Source organism: Mus caroli, chromosome 10 (assembly GCF_900094665.2).
Source record: "Mus caroli chromosome 10, CAROLI_EIJ_v1.1, whole genome shotgun sequence".
Classification (NCBI taxonomy): domain Eukaryota; kingdom Metazoa; phylum Chordata; class Mammalia; order Rodentia; family Muridae; genus Mus; species Mus caroli.
Genome location: NC_034579.1, coordinates 23,105,225 through 23,125,237, shown reverse-complemented (window position 1 = coordinate 23,125,237; position 20,013 = coordinate 23,105,225). Strand labels below are relative to the sequence as shown.

The 20,013-nt window shown below is 37.2% G+C and overlaps 1 protein-coding gene across 3 annotated transcripts in view; it reads left to right on the top strand.

Moving 5' to 3' along the window:
• The window catches only part of Lama2 (laminin subunit alpha 2), a 601,578-nt gene that overhangs the window by 418,250 nt on the left and 163,315 nt on the right, over positions 1 to 20,013 (top strand). For 2 of the 3 annotated variants that reach the window (XM_021173596.2, XM_029482895.1), the window contains 3 exons: positions 2,940 to 3,064; positions 9,433 to 9,519; positions 12,148 to 12,341. In XM_021173596.2, the coding sequence (XP_021029255.1) occupies positions 2,940 to 3,064; positions 9,433 to 9,519; positions 12,148 to 12,341 (406 nt within the window). The remainder of the gene's footprint in view (positions 1 to 2,939; positions 3,065 to 9,432; positions 9,520 to 12,147; positions 12,342 to 20,013) is intronic. The other variant, XM_029482896.1, reaches the window with a different exon arrangement.

Here is a 20,013-nt window from a genome sequence, read left to right as displayed (position 1 = left end):
TAATTTAGCTCACCTGTCCATTTATTCTTGTGGCTTTCATTACAAGTATTTTCAATAAGTCTACCTTGTGCTAGGTGCTGGGATATGAAGATGAGGACAATAGCAGCATATCATATTATTCCATACGATGGAGATGAGATCATTTCGTTGCAGACTTACTAGGTACCCATGTAGGACACTGATGTGTCTACAAGCTCCAGAAATCAAGGATGAAAGGAGTCTTAATGTGTATGCAAATCTTGGCAGCACACAAGTAATCTCCCCATGCTTTAAAAGAAACTCCTCTGAGTAACTAGTGTTGTTAACTGCTCTGCTTGTAACAAGAGATCTGGGAAGCAACGTTAGATAGTTGAGCACCTCCCTGGGTAAAGAGAATTGGACTTCATCTGCCACACTTTAGAAGGCAGAACTCAGAATTCAGATTGTGGCCTTAAGATGAGAATGAAGCAAATGAAATGTTCACATGGCACAAGGAAGATTTTATTGGTTACAGTCGTGTAAGCTGGAGAGGCCTGCCTTACAAGAACTGTGTCTTTTGTGATGCCTGAACGAAATGTTAAAAAATGTCCCTGCAGTGTAAGATTAAGTTCAGTTACTCTGAAATGCTACAACATTAGGTTATATTCATTGGGTAGTATAGAAGACATACGAAATACCCATAATCCAGGGCACAAGGCAAGCAAGCAAATTTCACATATTCTAATGTACTAATGAAAAAAGACTAATGTGTAACTTCTGTGGATGTGTTTAAACTTATTAGACATCTACAGTATATAAATTTCCTTATGGGAAATTATCTATGTAAGCAAAAATACTAAGTATCCTGTTTCAAAGCATATTGGCTAGTCATATGAAACTTTGTGTGGCAAAGTTTCCAAAATAGCCTTACAATTTATATGCTTTGTTTATGGAATTTTTATTTCCATATTTTATAGAAATATGGATATCCATAATTTATGGACATTTTATTCACTTAACCAAGTATAGCATGTTAGTGTATCTGTGAAAATTCAATAATTCAGAAAAAGTTTAAATATGTTTGTTTTTTGGTAAGCAAATAATGAAAATTTCAGATTGAATAAAATTAAAAACACAGTTTAGGGGCCTTTGTATTTTTAGCACTGTTCATTATATGTAAGCAACTGATTTCAGTTGTTAGTGTTATATCTACATTATATATAAAAACATATTTTTTTGCAAAGGCCAAAATGCTGAAGACTGTTATTGAATAATTTGTCTTTGGGGCATTATTATTTCTGTAATTAGAAAATGTGATCTTCATGCCTTCCCTGGGAAATGCATTCCTTTAATAGCTTGTTAGACAATTTGAGACAAAAAAAAACCCATATGCAGTTATCTTATTTTGGAATCATTGTCTCAGAGTGCTACCATGAAGAGTGGAATGGCTTTGACTGCTAAGATATGTAGATTCCTCCAGATAGTCAAGAGAAGGAGAGTTGTTGTGTTTAACTCCATATCGTAATGCATCAAGTCATTTTGTCCTGCTAACCACTTTTCTGCATTTATGAGATATGGTCCCTGTCCTTTTTCATATTAAAAATCTTGACCCATTTCATCCATGTTGCCTAGAACATGAGCTTGTTGGTTCAGACATTTAGGATAATTGCATGCTGGTGGTGTTTCATTTACTGTATTGGGTTAGGTAGGAGTAGCTGTTAAGCCATGTTTTAGGACACCAGGGAATGTGGTAGAGAGAAAAGGACATTTGATATGGGCTCAAATGAGCTGTGCAAGAAAGACAATGAAATGAGATTGACTGAACACAGGATTTACAAATGAAAAGTCCCAAAATGAACACAGGATTTACAAATGAAAAGGGACATTCAGATGCTCTCTGGAGGTTAGCTCAAGGGACATAGGCAGCACTGGCTGGAGGTAAGCTGGAGAGGGAGCATACATTTACATCTATCTTGTCACTGCAGTGTTTCAGAATTTCTTTTAGCATATTAAGGAGTAAGTCATTGCTCTCACTTCTATAAATCCTGCCTTATAAAACCAACCTGAATTCTCACTCTAAATTCCCTGTATCCCTTTTGCCCCCTCTTACTCTCAATACTGTATCATAATTTTGCTAAACAATATTTGTGGTTGATTTTTGTTGTTGTGATTCCTAATTGTTTTCAAACTCTTAAAGTGGATAAAAACTCATCAAGGTCGGATATTATTTTATACTTCTCCTCACTTGAGTACCTCATGGGCACTTTCTTTTATATTCATACTGATTGCTTTTTGTGAAGTATGATTCTACTTGATGTGAATTTTTATACCGAAACTGTGTCTTACTCTACAATGTATCTCATTTCTTCATGAAAATGCCTCCAAACATATTAATGGGATACCTTTCATTAAACAAAAAGGAAATTTTGACAAAAGGATAAAACGTCTGATTGACTCCTCTATAATGGTGAAGAACCACTGACATCTCTCAAGAAACAGATAAATGACTTTCACGATGTAATAAGAAGGCTGGCTGACCATTTCTATGTGTGTCATCTCTCAATATATCTATACTTTCTGCTTTAGGTTTACTTTGGCATCCCCCAAAAGACATGCACCAGAGCCCTGGCTTTATAGCATTTCCCCAAGCTCCCCATAGAACTAAAGTTTGAGATATTCTTGAATTTCTATTTGCTAATTTTGAATAAAAGAACAAGGTTCACAGAAATTAATTTATATGAAACAGAAGCTCTTATTGATAATGTAGCTTCTACTCGTGCATCAGCTTCTTAAATAAAAATGCATCTCTAAGAAATATTTGCCTAAAGAATCAATCATTGTAATCTCTGTGTGTGTGTGTGTGTGTGTGTGTGTGTGTGTGTGTGTGTGTGTGTGTGTGTGTTGTGTGCAACAGACAGGAGTCTGTATGATACATTATAACTCCACTTACATTGACAGCATCTCTTTGTTTTCTTTTACAGAATTGTCAGCATCACACTGCTGGTGACTTCTGTGAGCGCTGTGCCCTTGGCTACTATGGAATTGTCAAGGGATTGCCAAATGACTGTCAACCATGCGCTTGTCCTCTGATTTCGCCCAGCAACAAGTAAGATTGATGTGCATAGTTGATGTGCATTTTTCCATGAGTAACCCCATCACCCTGGTGCATGGACTCTGTGATTTGCCAATAATTTTGAATAGACAAAAAAAAAAAAAACCCTCAAGCCTCAGATGTTTTTAAAATGAGATAAAAACACAAGTCAAGTCAGTGTGTATGTGTGTATATACTGTATGATTCATTTCTCTTCTAAAACTCTCTTTTAAGTAAATAATACTAATATAAATGTAACTACCAATATTGATGTTCCGTTTGTTGCTCAGACAAATGATGTACATGCAGGAACACATGGTTTTATGAGTGCACATGTCTTATGTGAGCTTTTCACTTTATCTGTGATTCAGTTGTGATGTCTGAGTGTATACCAAACCATGTTTGTGGCTGTTTCCTCTCATCTTATGTGTTGGATTCAATATTGGGAAATAATTATCAAATAAGCAATTGAAAAATAGCATGACAAAATCAGGGTAACTTGTTGTTAAGTGCTTTTTAAGAAGTTGATATTGGCTAAGAGCACAGACCCCTTCTCGTTTCAGATGGTTTGAGCATGATACCATGGAAACACTACCACAGGGAAAGAAATGGTGAAATATCTCATTTACATGCTGTCTGCACCTTCTGTCTTGGTTTATATCTATTATTGCAAACCCCTCAATATTTTCATTTACCTTCTTCCTAAGACTATCTGTACTTTCTGTTGGGTAATTTATCTACTTCCATCTCCACATGATAAAGTCATTTCCCTCTAAGAAATGCTTTTGAAAGGATGGTATGACAGATTATCTAGCATTAGAATTCTGGACACCCTAGGAATAAAAGAGCCACAAAACCAAGAGGATGGCATGAGCTTCCACCGCTGTACACTCATTCTGCATCCTCATCATTATCTTTGTATGCATTCTGAAAAAAGTTGCATCCAAATCACTTCCATTTCTTTTTCAAAAGTACAATTCTTTCCAGAGTGTCAAACATCGATTGTTAGGTACAGTGCCTATTGATGAAGATTAAAAAAAGTGATTTTATTGCTCAAGTACAAAATTATAGTTGTATGAAATAGAATATTATTTTTTCCATTTCCCTTTCCTAGCTCTCCCTGCGATGCTCATGCTTAAACAAAAGAATGCCATTCATTTCATTGTTTATTAAAATGTGAATCATTTAGATTTAAAACAAAATCAGTAATAATTTCCCATTGAGTATACTATAGTACCCACAGCTACAGAGTGCAAAATACTGCCACTTCTTAGAGATGCTTCTTATAAAAGTTTGACATTAAAAGAAATGGTCACAGAATTCAAAGTCATGAATACTGTTCTTTTTAAAAAATGTATCCATGTACTTATTTTATTAATATGAGTTTTCTAGTTGCATGTATACATGCATAGTGGTTGTGAGCCACCATTAGGTTACTGGGAATTGAACTCAGGACCTCTGGGATAGCATACAGTGCTCTTAACTGCTGAGCCCTCTCTCCAGCCCCCAAATATCATCCTTAATTGTAGAATAGTCAAGAACATATTGAAAGAAGTACTGTTATATATAATATATTACCAAGAGTAGATTAGGGATTTTTACAGATTTGGGTGGTAAGAAATTATATGCGCAAGCATGCTTAAAAGCTAGGTAGCAAAAGGGTTTGGAGTGTAGGGTATATACAGGACTCTGTAATTATTGAAGGTGATGGCTTGACAAGGAACATGGAGACTATATTGGAGGAATATTTAAGTACCAAATCCATGAAATTACTATTTAACTTTCTATGATAGTTTAAAACATGCAGGCTTACTTTCTTTTCAAAACAGTTAATATGGTCAGAAACACATTTTAGAAAGCCTGTCATGAGAGAGCTGGATAGAAAGAAATGAAACAAGCAAAGAAAAAAAGAAATGAGACCAATTAAAAGGCAAGAGATTTACATATCCAGTGCTATCCCAAAAGTCCCCTATACCCTCCCCCCTCCCCTACCCACCCACTCCCACATCTTGGCCCTGGCGTTCCCCTGTACTGAGGCTTATAAAGTTTGCATGACCAATGGGCCTCTCTTTCTACTGATGGCTGACTAGGCCATCTTCTGATACATATGCAACTAGATAAATAAAAAAATAAATAAAATAAAATAAAATAAAACAAAATTATTTTGTTATACTTATTGTCCTATAAGGTCATTTTTCCTAAGAACTCTTCTCAATATTATATTATTTTCTATACCTGACAGGATTTATTGAATGGATAGAGCACCATTTAATAAATAAATAAATAAATAAATGGCAAGAGATAATGAGAGCTCAAATCTAGGTAATAACCACAAGAGGGCAGCGCTGGGATGAGTGGGAGGGACTTTTTATGTGTCTCACTACACAACTGGTGACTAGGTGTGAGAATGAGATGGGCAGGAGTTGAAGGCTGATGAGTTTAGACAGCTCACCCCCCCCCACACACACACACACATACACACACACACACACACACAAATAGCAGCACTATGAACTCACACAGGGACTCAGGAAAGAGCTGCTGCTAAGGATAGGTAATTTATGGTTTAAATGGTTTCAAATTGATGTGAAAGGTCTGTCTGAATGGAAATATGCAAATAGCTGCATGGAATGGAAATCTGAAAATTGCAGGAGCAGACGAAGGAAGAAATATGTTAATAAATGAATTAAAGTCAGATTGGATTTCCCAGGCAGATGTTCCCCAAGGGGAGCACATAGAATGAAGGCAAAATGGAACTTTAGTTGAGAAGTTTCCATCCCTAAAAAATGAAGAGCAAATGCAGGAGAAGCCAGAGAGACCAAACCTCGGGCAGCGTTGCCACTGGTACCAAGAGAGGAGCAAGGGTTAGCAAGCATCCATCATTGCTCTTTCAGGGTAGGCTGTGCAAACACAGAAGCTTGTAACTCCAAGGGTTACTGCAGAAGGTTGGCAATAGTGGAAGTCAACTTTAAATAAAAAGAGTCTTAAGCGTAACTGCCCGTTTTAGGAAGTTGAAAATATGCCATTCCAGTTTGGTTGGTTAGCAGCATCAATAAAACACCTCATTCACATTTTTAATTTCATAATTTGATTTGTTTTATTTGAGTATAAATTTTATTCCAAGGAGTCTGAAAAACTTAAAACATCATAGTTATATCCTCAATGCGACTTGGACTTTTATCAACCACAACTACAACTAGTCCTTTTAAAATATCATAACCCAGTGTTCAAAAGCCAATATGTATACACACCCAAATATATGTGATTGTATCTTACCATTTATTCAATTTCCTTATCGTACATTTTAGAGAAATACTAGTCAAAAAGATTAAGCTGATTTCATGGCCCACTAATCTCACCAGCTGTAGCTTGGAACATATTAACCTAATTAACAAAAAAGATCCATGGATGGTGAGAAAGATTAAGAGGCAAAGTAGAAAAATAAGTCAGGGCAAAGAGAGGCACGTTCTTCCCGGTTTGTAAAAATAGATTCTGAGCTACAGACAGATGGGAGAGGTGGAATGTCTTATTTACATGATCCTTGAGAGAGAAAAGGCAAGGAAGACACTGTGATGAGTGGTTCAGGGCCGCAGCGTTAGCTTCCTTATCTCATATCAAATAGCACAAACCTCCAGCCGTGTGGCCCCGCAACACCATTTACACACCCTTGCCTTTCTGACTGTGTACACCCAAGGAAAGGACAGACGTCTTTATGGTAGCACCAGGAACCCATGCCAGTCTGCCTTTGAAAGCCATGGCTCACAGTACCTTTCTCAGTGAGGCTGAGTTTAGAGTTGCCAGCTCATTTCCAAACAAACTTAGACATCTTTCTTCTCACTGAGGTCTGAGAAAATTCATATAAAGTCCAGTCCAGTTGAGGTATGAATGAACCGGTAGAATAAGCCTATGGAACAACCGCAGGATTAGTCCGGCTGAGGGTAAACAGTGTACTGACTCTTCAGTAAAGCCTCTGCCAGGCCCACAGCTGGCAGAGACCAGGTTAATACAGCCGAAGTAGACTGATTTGGAAGAGGTAGCATTTTCATGGAGGTCACGGCACACAGTACAGGGTGATGAGATGAGCTACTGAGAGCGGCTCCCGTGACACTTAGACATCAAACAACAGTTTGATGGACTGTAAAAGAGGGAACAGCATTGCCTCTGTGCATCCAGCAAAGGACATAGAAGCATAACCGCTAACTACGCTGAGAAAAATCAAGTGCGTTTTCTCCAGAGGAGTGGAAAATCAGCTTTAGATGTTAGAGTCAGCACAGTATTTAAAGCCCCTAGGATGAAGGCAGTGACTTAGAGGAGAAATCGGAACCCGAGCTCAAAATCATGTTAACAGATGAAGAACACAACACAGATTTGGGAAAAAAAAAAAAAATGCAGCCTGAGAGCAGGGATCAAAACCGGAAGTGGTTTCCAGGCGACCAGTCAGCTCTGTGATCCATAGTGGGTCTCAGAGAGAACAGACCCTGTAAGTTTTACAAACTGCAGTGATGTGTTTGAAACTAGTCTTCACAAGAAAATAGAAACAGGTGGTCCCTAAGCAAGATGAACAAGGATTTCCAAGTGCTCCTGCAAATGAGATACGAGCTGGGGATGGAGAGGAGCTATGAAGTGGAACACTGAACACTACTATAGAGAAGATGCCATCCCTCTATGCTCCTTCGAAAGCCCCTTTAACGCTTGAAGGAAAAAAGTCAAACTCTGCAACAAAACATGTAATTCAGCAGTCTGTATTCAACTCATCTAGAATTGCTACATTCATTTATTGAGGAGTTTTATTATTTTATAGACATTGATTGTAGTTTTTTTTCTATAGGCCAGTGTAGGTTATACGTAAAATGTCGCGTCTGTTTCCCAGGGCTTATGTATGAATATTAATCAATGGGATGTGCGTGAACATGCAGCCAAACACATGTTTTCAGTATCAAATTTGAAGTTAAAGAACTGAACACTTGGTAGATTTGTCAGTTACAGGTTTGGGGGTCCAAGGTCCAGGGAGGACAAAAAAAAAAAAAAATGGTCAGATAAGGAGGCCATAATTAAGTAGTACATTTATTTGTTCAAACACTTTGCAAAAGTTAAAATTTGGCAGCCATTCACAAACCATGAATTTGATGCATGAGTGGCTGTAATAAGACACAAGCCGGGCTGGTGAGATGGTTCAGTGGGTAAGAGCACCCGACTGCTCTTCCGAAGGTCCAGAGTTCAAATCCCAGCAACCACATGGTGGCTCACAAACATCCCTAACGAGATCTGGCGCCCTCTTCTGGAGTGTCTGAAGACAGCTACAGTGTACTTACATATAATAAATAAATAAATCTTTAAAAAAAAAAAACACAACATGTGTGCGTACACATACAAATAAATGTAATGAATGAATGAATTAATTAACAAAATAAACTGAATAGATATTAAAAAAAAAAAAAAAGACACAAGCCTAATGATGCCCAAACCAAAGAGTATGGTGTTAACATGTGTTACTGTTTGGGTCTTGGCCTGAAAAACAATACTTCCTATTGCTTCTTTGTGTGGAATGATGTGAAGGACGTCAAACAATGAAGTCGGTTATCTGAAGAGTCACTGCTTTAAGTCAGGGTGGAAGTTTTCTCTTCCTGATTCTCAGTGCTCTTCTGTCTGCTGGGAAGGAAGCTCTGGTGTGAGCTCTGGTCTGCCTGTGGTACGCACATGTGATAGTGAAGTCGATTACAGAGCCATTAGTTAAAAGCACAGAAAATAGCGAGCACATTTTGTTCATTTTGGTTTAGAAAGCTATGTCTCCTTGCCACACACTAAATCAAATTACTTCGTGTACTTTATTCGAGTGTTGGAGTCTGGTAGGTTGGGAAAGGCCTTGTTGTATTCTGAGTGAAACATCCATTCACACTCCATATATTGAACTTCCACTTGCAAGTTGGACTAAGATTTCAAAAAACAAAAAAACAAAAAACCAAAATACATGATTTTCATATCCTCTTTTTGGTTTGGTTTTTTTCACCTGGAGGGTATTCAGTGATACCTGACCCACTATAGGGCCTGTACACACACATTCCCATCAAATTCTTTGAATTAATAAAAATTGTGATTAATTGTGTTGACATACAATATTTATATACATTTCAGAAAATTATTTAAACTTTGAAAACTGATATTTTTAGTGTGGTACCTTATTAATTCATCAAAAACTAACCAATTTTGTTATCTATTATCAGAAGTATTTAATTGTCTTGCCATAAATAAAAACTTTATCAATACTTATAAATATATTTATTATACACACCCAATAAAATATTCCAGTGACCTTGGTAATGGGTAGAAATACTGATTTTTATCAAATAAGCAAGTAACATTTTCTGTGTTGTTTTCTGGTTCAGTTTCAGCCCCTCTTGTGTATTGGAAGGTCTGGAAGATTACCGTTGCACAGCCTGCCCAAGGGGATATGAAGGACAGTACTGTGAAAGGTACTGACAGTCTCACGTGGTGATCATAAAGGGTCATGATACTATTAATTGCTTCTGTGATTTTATCATTTATATTTGAGTAATTGATGCTTCACAACTATTTTTATAGCTTTAAAAGTGCTCCTTTAAAAATTTGTTTGTTCTAATTTCATGCTGAGATCTTAGTGATCCCAAATAATTTCATAATTATTTAATTTATGTCTTAATACAAACAGTCGGGTGTAATTTTATAAGAACAAATGTCAGGGTTTTTCCAATGTTTTTAGGTAGCTATGGAAATTGAGATACTGCCCACATTGTTCTCAGTTAGTTCACTGACTAATAGTATCCAGCAATAACTTAAAACATGGTACTTTTCTTAGCATTTTGACTGTGTATGTGTGGGTCTTTGTGTATCCTAGAATTACATGGGGATGAGGGTAATTAGTCCTATCCAGAAAATAAAGAATTTGTTATTGAGCCCCCTTTTTGGTAGGCAATCAGTATTCTTCAAAGAAATCAGAAAACATAAAATCTGGGAAAGCACCATTAAGCTGAATTTAGGGTTCAGCTAAGGAACACAGCCCCAGACTGACTGTTTCTCAGGAAGTAAATTCACATCTTCCAGATACACATTTACATGACCAGGAAGCTAGACGCTCAAATGGTTACCAGCACTAGTGTTTAAGATACTGCTGGGTAACTAATTCTAACTATTATTATGATATACATGCTCTGTGATCTTAAGTATAATTGATAGCAATATAGTAGTTTCATAACAATTCACAGGCTTAGCTTAGTTCCAGCAACCTATCTAGGTCCCATTTTTCTTCCTACTTAACATAGTTTTCCTGGTCATCAGATGTGTAAGGGATGCTGTTGGTATCCTGCCCTGGTTCTCTCACACGAAAAGGTATAATTAGCCTGAGAACTTACCCCTGTCTCTCTCTGGTGGCTCATTGTCAGTGGTTAACACGAGAGAATGGATTTTAAAAATCTCTATCTTCTGCCTCAAAGCAGAACAAATTTTGAGACTTTGTTTAAATTCTAAAATTTTCTGTGTAAGAAAGCTAAGATTGCAAATTACCTGAAATCTCACTTACCTCACAGATTTCCTTCCCATAGCCTGTTTGTTCACCTCATTAGAGATTCCTAGGAGCTCCTGAAATTGTTAGCCATATTTTAAAACTAGTATTTGTTTATTTTAAAAGTATTTGTTATTATTCCCTTTCAACTATCTATGAGTCTTTTATACAACCAGCAATGGTGATATGGACAATGGCAATAGAAATGAATGGAGAAGCTAGATGTAGGTTTTATGAATTCCAATAAAATGTGTGTTTTATAAGATACATTTTCAAAGACCTGTATATGATAACTAAACATCATACCCAGCACTTTCATACGGGTACAGAATGCTGTGCTTGTACTGTCCCATAGCGCTGTGAATTAGCAGAAATTCAACAGTGTATAATATAAATACCCAAAACCACTTTCAGTTATGTGGAAGATGCATACATCATTTGGAGGTAGATTACAGATGATAAGGGTAGGTCTTCACTCTGCCTGTCATGTCCTTTGTGATTATGTTGAAGTGAATATTCATTTAATGCCCTTGTAAACACCAGTACCATCGTGACTGAAAGCAACCTGGGGTAACAATGAGATCATCTCTAGCAGTTTATAACACGAATATTATATGCCACAGATAACTTTATAAATTGACATTATCACTATCTACCAAAGCAGCTGTGTAGAAAAGACTAGAAGAATGTATAATAAGATCACAGTTGCTGTCTGAAAGCAGAGTGATCACAGAAATCCATCATTTTAATATGCATTAATGGAGAAGCAGTAGGAGTTGGCAGCTCATGCAGTTTATGGATGAACAGGGTCATATACTAGCAAACGTGAATGGTTTGAATTGTTTTTGCAATTCTCAAATGTTGTTATAGCTTTGAATTTATCATCTCTAACATATAAGCAATCAGGTTATAGTTCCCTAAAAAATTGCTCCCATTCAGTTAAATTAAACCAAAGGTCTTGGTTAAATTTTTATTGTAACCTTCCAGATTAAAATGTGTACGACTGATGAGAGCTCCTTAAACCTTTTAAATCACCTTATGACCTGCCCAGGTACAGTCAGGATCTAAAACTGCTTATGGTTCTTGATTGTCCTATAATGTAGAAGCCCCTCCTTATACTTTATCTTCATTGGTATAATATACTGAACCTTATAATGAACCCTTGGAAGATTTAATCAATTTGAACCTACTTAGAATACATTCATTTTGTGTGCACATGTTAAGAAACAATTCCAGTGGCTTTATTTCAGTAGTACTTTTATCAAACACTTGTTATCTTAGATTGGAATGACAGTGATGAAGCCAAGCCAATTCTCAGCTACTCAGGAGGCTGAGGCAGGAGGATGGCATGTTCAAACTACTACAAACTGAGTTTAAGACCAGTCTGACCAACTGGATGCAAAAGCAAATAAAAATGAACAGAGATCCAGAGTGTATGTTTTCACACGCAAGACCTGAGGCGCAATCCCTAGTAATACATGCGCACATACATTCGTATGCACACCTGCAGACTTAAAATTAAGACTTTCATTAATCTCTATTCTTTTGTCCTATTCCAACCTAGGTGTGCCCCAGGCTACAGTGGCAGCCCAAGCAGCCCCGGAGGCTCCTGCCAAGAATGTGAGTGTGACCCTTATGGCTCCCTACCGGTTCCCTGTGACCGGGTCACGGGACTCTGCACGTGCCGCCCTGGAGCCACAGGAAGGAAGTGTGATGGCTGCGAGCACTGGCATGCACGCGAGGGTGCAGAGTGTGTCTGTACGTATACTAACTTAGCTGCTAGTTCTATGGGCCTGGCTTCCATGTCTGTCTCAGTTCCTACAATCTCCGCATTTCCTTGTTTGCAGTAGCCGGTGCTACTCTGCATCCTTTCCGAAGCCTTCTTCCCACCTTCTGCTGCTGGCATGCTGTTTTTGTTTCCTTCCCGCTAAGCAAAGAGCTGTGGAAAAAATTCTCAGCATGCTTTAGTCAATTCATAGACCTACTACAAAGCTCCTCTAGGCAAGTCTTATTTTTGCCCATCTCAGGATTTGCCATTTTGACCAAAGTTGACCCTGCCTTTGTGACAGATTAAAGATCCCTACATATTAAATTTTTAGAATCCTCCTGAATTTGTAATTGGCTGGATAGGCATTTTAAGCCTTGGATTACAACTGGTTTCTTTCTCCAGCGTATACATAATGCTTCTCGGTTTCTTCTTGAACTACAAACATTGGATGTGGTTACAATACATTCAAGTTTTTAAGTATTTTTACTTACTGAGTAAACAGTGGAGGATGGATTGTAGTCGCCCCCCCCCCTTTCTCTCCCTTTCCCCTCAGCCCTCCCCCAATCTGTCTGTCTCTCATGTCTCCTGATTCTGGATGCAGTATTGAAAATATATTGGATTCAGTAGTTTAAATATGTAACACTGAATATTACTTACATCAATTCAAATCTAGAATAAGTTATTTATAAAGTTAAAGGAAGAATATTGGGCAATGCTAAACTTTTCTTAAAGAAATTTACTTCACCACATTTTACTGTGATATTTACATATTTCAATGGGTCTGTGAATGCTAGTGTTCCCTGTTTTAAGGTCTTACTGTGTCTAATTCTCAGTTGCATTTTAAGAACCTAGATTGTGCTTTATAAAAAAGTTGCCTCAAAAGCTAAAGGTAGGATTAAAACTCCATCAAAACATTAGGACTGGGCCATTTGGAAAGATACATTTTTTTAAAGGAAGGCTAGGAACTGAAGAGATGGCTCAGAGACTGAATATTGTTGCTCTCTCAGGGGATCCAAGTTCAATGCCAAGCACCCATGTCAGGAGGGTCAGAATTGCCTGTACTTCTAACTCCAGGGGAGCCAAAGGGCTCTTCTGACCTCCATCGGCACCTACACTCACGTGCACATTCCCACACAGAAACACACTACATAGCCAGAAGTAAAATTATTTTTAAACCCTAAAGCAGGGTTATCTTTAATGAAAATATGTAATGCTTGAAGTAAATAAGAAGGCCTATGAATATGATTCAGTGTTGGAGTACTTAGGCCACCTGCACAGAGCCTCCCTCGTGACCTTTCTACCATGATAGGGGATAATAGGTAAAACTAAAAGTGAGGATTGGCATGAGGAAAGGCTATAAGATACCAAAACGTTAGTTTATAGTACTGTTATTACACACACACACACACACAGAGACACACACACACGCACTCACACTTGTAATAATTTTAAAGGTAATTTTGAAAGTAGACCTAGGCCAACAGCAGAATTCCACAGGCTTTTTGCCACCAAGCCTCACAATATCAGGTCAGTCCCTGTGATCCACATGGAAGGAGGGGAGTAGCTTCCACAAGTTGTCTTCTGACCTACATGCATGTACTACAGCACACACACACACAAATAAATAAATAAATATGTGGTTTTTAGTGGTCTGCCAAATATCCTACAGCACTGCTTCATTATGGACATGGATATATAACTAGCTAAGAATCATATAAACAGATCTAAATAATCATTGAACTATGAATAACTGATTTAATAATTATACAGATGTCAACCTGGAAAAAGTAACATGTTTAATAAGGTATGTAAATGTTAAACAGTAGCACATTAAAGCAACAAAAGATGAAATAAAAGGACTACTTTTCTAAATATTTGTTTTAAAAAAGATATGTGATTTTCCCAGCCAGATTAGCTTCCTGTTCTTTTTCTGGTGATTATTTATTTACATATTGAGTAAATGTATCATAAGAAAACCTAACTCATCCCTGCCATGTATCTCTGTTTCCCACATGTTCCATCTCATATTCATTTAAAATGCACTGAGCACATGGTGACAGTCATTCAACCATTTTCTGTCTACTTGCATTATTCTTGTCAAGCCATGCATTTGCACCTGCTGAACACAGGGCTCGCTCCCAGTTCTGTGACCTGGAGAACTTCATTTCCTTCTAGAATATTATAGTGACTCTTATCTCATAATAAAGTGTTAAATTGTGGAACTTTCTTTGCCATCTATACCTCTATCCCGCATTATTTATAGCTATGTTGTATAAGTAGCCATTCCTTTTACAGTCTTCCTCCAGGCTGAATGGTTCCCTCTTGCTTCTGCACCTATCTCTCACCCTTCTTTATGTTGACCCTAAAAACCATTACATAGAACAACTCTGGACTTTTCTTCCTTTCTCATCTTTGACAGTTTCTGCAGTTTCATACAAACATGCTGTGGTTTCTTTGTTCCCCTCCCTGAGCCCACATCTCCCAATTTCTACTTCCTACCGCTGCTTTTAAAATATCTTAAGAAAACAAGAAATCAGTGAGGACATAGCTTTAGCTCATACCCAATTCTCTTTGTAAGAGACTTCTCTATCCCCAAGCTAAATTAGATCAAGGGACCAAAGAACAGACTGACCTCCTGTGTCTTATCTTTGGTTGGGGCCTGCTTCATCACGTGGGATCACAGTGGGCTTTTACACTGCCCCAGGGTGTAAGTTGGAAGAGGACCTCAGTGCGGAGACAGAATATGAGAAGGAGTAAAAAGACTAAAAGTCCATGCTGCTCTCAGTAAGTGGGTTGTTGACTTCGAGAACAGTATGTCTAGGCTTAATAGAAACCAGATATAGTTCTGATACTGGCTTCTCTGTATGAATTAAATTGGTTCTCTTTCGTTAATTCTTTAAGAAACACAATTGAAATCGACTCATATCATATATTTAAATGTTTTCTTTTTATCCTTAGTTTTCTTTTTTACATATCTAAAGTATTTTTCATTGAGTATAGTCATTGAACATGGTTCTGTGTTACACAGGACATTTGCATACAACAATAAGGCCTAAGATCCAGAGACCCACTATTTTCTTAATAAAAGATACAGATTTATGCTATATAGTTTGGACAACACAGAACAAATCCTGAGATGCCCTCTCACACCTAAATTTCTGTAAATGTCTGTTAGTTGTTTATGGGCATCATTGGCCAATAAGGCAAGCGAAGACTTTACTATATTTAATAGAGACTTTCTTCAGTCTGGTGTGGTGGTAAATGCTTGTAACCCAACACTTGGTGAATGAAAGTAAGAGACAAGACAATCAGCAGTTCAAGGTCATCCTTGGCCACTTCACAAGTTTGAGGACAGCCTGAGCTTCATGAGACCCTATCTGAAAAAGAAGTCAATTGGGAGGGGGTTGGAGAATTTTTCTGCCGGATGCAATCCTTGTATATACTATGTTTCAATGATAATAATAATTTATACAATAATCTTTTTATTAGGAACTATGGAGACCCCAGATTTTCTCAATAAGCTGATTTTAGCCCCATCACAGTGATAAATTCACTCCACCAAGGCAGGAAAAGGCATCTCCTAGCACCTTCAGATTCCAAGTTCAGGTGTCAGGCATTCCCTAAAGCACTCCTTTCACCACAAACAAATTCACCATCATAGCAATGCTTAGAGGCTCACCTTGCAGGGGCACTTCCCATTTTTTAGGTTCAGTGTTCAAACACTATACATTCCTAGTCTTTTTTGCAACATATCTGTACATATAACTGAGAGCTCGTCTTGGCTTTACCTCAGCTCCCTGGTGATCATAATCCAGAGGATTCACCTGAAACCTGTAGACAATAGTGTAGAAGACACATAAGATTTTGTAATATGAAACATGCCAGGACAAGAAGGAGCATAATCAGAGAGACCCACTATTTTAACCAGCATATTCAGTATTTAAATTTTTCTATTTATTTAGGTCATGTATTGGTGAGTATGTGTGTGAGTATGGATGTATGTGTGTGTACCTGTGTACATGTCTAGGTAAATAAAGATATGCATACAGAGGTCAGAGAACAACTTTCAGAAATTGTTTTCTGTCTTTTCACCTTGTGTTCAGATGACCAAACTCATGTGGTCAGGTTTGGGAGCAAGTCCCTTTGCCTGTTGAGATGTCTTATCAACTCAAGGTCATCTGTTTTCCTTTTAGAGGCCATTTTTAAGTTTTAAAGACCATATATCTAGTTAATGTCGATATATATTCATCAGACATTGTCTAAAGAGGCTACATTTCACTGTAATACAAAAGGTACATTAGCTTGGTGCTCAGTTTAATTTCATAACTTTTTCTTTTTTCTTATTTCTAAGCATCAAACTCAGAGGTGTTTTTGTTTGGCTGCTTTAGTTTTTTTGCTTGTTTGGTTGGTTTTTTGTTTGTTTGGTTAGATGTTTATTTGTCTGTTTTTACATGCTATCTGGGCAGTCTACTACCAAACTACATCCCAGTCCAAATTTCACAGGTTAAAACAAAAGGAATTACTTAGGATAGCTGGACAACGTTTACCCCTTAGATGTATTCGTGTTTCTGAATATTTTATTGTGATTCTTACAACAGGGTTTCTATTTCATAAGTTGAGTTACACAAATCTATCCTCTCGTATTCATAACTGACATGTCATTTCATAAAATGAGAATACCCAACTACCCTGAAATTTGAGAACAAATGAGAAAGCCATTGTGTATTCAATGCAGAAAAAAAAATCCTGAAACCCAAAAGTTGATTTGTTCATGTCCTATTTTCTTAAAATGTATAGTTAACAGACTAACTCATCCAATGTTTAAAATAGACCATGAGTGGCAGAGTCAAATATAGAACACTCCTGGGAAACAGCAATTAAAATTAGCAACTTTGACAAAATGTTACTCCATAGAATGAACCCAAAATACCATCTCATATCTTATAAATATAAAATTCGTGCTTATGGTTCTAGCCACTGCATAAGAGGTATTTGTGACGTATCTGTTTTGTTATTTATATCACAATTTACTTAAAATATAGGATATAAGAAGGTGTTTCTCTTGTCAGTATTGCAGTAGCAATAATAAATGTTCTTGCTTCTGCAGTTCTACAGAGACACAATGAGTATTCTTTGTATCTAGTTCCACATTTAATTCTTTATTGATGAGGGACCCATCTGGAGGACGGAGGACAACCTGAGGAAGTTTATTCTCTTCTTACACTGTGTAAGGTGAGGGAATCAAAATCAAATCACTGAGTTTGGCAGCAATCACCCTTTATCACCAAGCCCAACATTCTTGTTCTTAATGTCTAGCTACCAGTGAGCATCTCACTATCATAAGACATGTCCTTGCCATTGCTAGAATACTGGTGATCCATTCTCATCAAAGAAGATTAATAATGATACTTACTCTTTCCTATATATAGGAGTAGGAACACATAGTAGAATGTTGTCATTTTATAAATACACAATGCTTACTACTTCAAAAGATGATTTTAAAAGGTCTCCAGAAGTGGTCTATTAATCTATGACATTAAATGTGATCACTCTGTATTCTTATCCCTAAATGTCTATCACCACTTAGTTTTCAAGGGGGCTACTTTGCAAAGGCCAATATGTTTGCCATAGCTTTGTAGAACTTTAAGCCATGCTGTGATGTTTAGATTCAAGTGCAGAGAGGTGTACTAAGGCAGCTTATGAGTCTTCCTCTACTTATCTCTTCTATTAGTAGTTCACACTTATTTTTGTTGTTATCGGTCTACTCTCTCATTCTGTACTACTGTTGTGTAAAACAGCATTTGCAAAGCTGATTCTGGATGACTCTAAGTTCTCTTCATGCTACATTGACATTCCTGTGCCTTAGTAAATTAAGACCCTGTTGACTTATGGAGACTGCTGGTCACTGTTGCTTTATTTTAATCAGGCATTTATTTAAGAGTAAACTAAACTCTATTTCAATTTTTCACTCTGATGAGCTCAAAGGTTTATTGACCCCTTTGCCCCAAAGAAGGGTAGATTCACATATTGGTTAAAATGAAATAGTTTTTCTAGTCATTATTTCATAATCTCTTGAATAGAAATGCTACATACTGGAAGTACCTTTATAAAAATGACCTGTGCTTGTTAGTTTTCTTGTCAACTTGAAACAAGCTTGGGTCATTTGGGAAGAGGGATTTACAAGTAAGAAAATGTCTCCATCTCCAAATCTTTGGCCTACAGGAAAGACTTGGGAAAGATTGTTGGTTGTCGTTTTGGTTGATTTGTTTTGTTGTTTGCTTGTTTGTTTGTTTTTATTATTAAAGACTGGTATGGGAGGGCCTAGGCTACCATGTGTGGTGTAATTCTTGGCCAGGTGGGTCTGGCATGTATAAGAAAACAAACTGAGCAAGCTATGAAGAGCAAGACGGTCAGTAAATAGCATTCTTCCATGGCTTCTGCTTCCCTTTCTGCCTCCAGGTACCTGTCTTGACTTCCCATCATGGTGGATTATAAACTGTGAGATGACATTAACCCATTTCTCCCCAAGTTGCTTTTGATCATTATGCTTAGCTTCTCAAAAGAAAGCATGCCAGGACAGAACCTGATTGCTCCTTTTAATGCTTTGGTTATTTTTTAAAGCAAAGTACTTTGAACATCTCATCAGTTTTGGATAAAATATTTCCTTGGCTTAGTCTGAATCATACTTTTCATAATTATCTCTAATTAGCTATATTCCATGTCACTGGCAACCATTCTTAGGCTCTCTCTACATTCCTCTTTCCTTTATGTTTCTTCACTTGTTTTTTTCTACATTCCTAACCACTGGCCGTGACTCTAAATTGCTGTGTGCATCATATGAGATAGTGCTGACAAAGTACTTGTGCACTATGATGTAACTGTTACATAGACAAAAGCTATATTCCTCTTATATTCCTCTGGTGTTTATATGCTTTTATAATTCCATTTTGCTTTTGAAAAACTGTATCATCCTTGAACTGCAATAGGTTTGTCTTTTCTGTTTTATCTTTCTCCATTGAATTTTACACCGTGTGTGTGTGTGTGTGTGTGTGTGTGTGTGTGTGTGTGTGTGTGTGCTCTGTATTTTGCTGGTATGATTACAACTGTGTGTACATGTATGTGGAAGACAGAGAACAACTTCAGATGTTATTTTCCCCCAAGTTCTATGCACCTTGTTTTTGAGACACGCTCTCTCGATGATCCAAGACTCACTGACTATTCTGGATTGGTTGGTCACTAAACCCAGTGCATCTACCTGTCTCTGACTCCCCAACATACCTGGGTTATTAAATATGTCCTGAGGATCAAATCCAGGTCCTCATGTTTGTGTGGCTAGCACTGTATTGTCTGAGTTCTTTCCAAATCTTGCTTTTCCTACCTTACATAATTTGATTTTGTTTAAATGGTGCACACACTTGTATTTCACAAGTTCTATATGTACAAATTTCTGAATCTCTACCTAAATTCACATTACTAAAAATTTGGGAGATTGTTTTTGTTGTTATCTGAAGTTACCAGAGAAATCAGTGTCCCCTCTTAGAATTCTTAGGATAAGAACAAAGTTAAACAGAAGGCCTAGGATGGTTTTATAAGAAAGAAAGAAAGAAAGAAAGAAAGAAAGAAAGAAAGAAAGAAAGAAAGAAAGAAAGAAAGAAAGAAAGA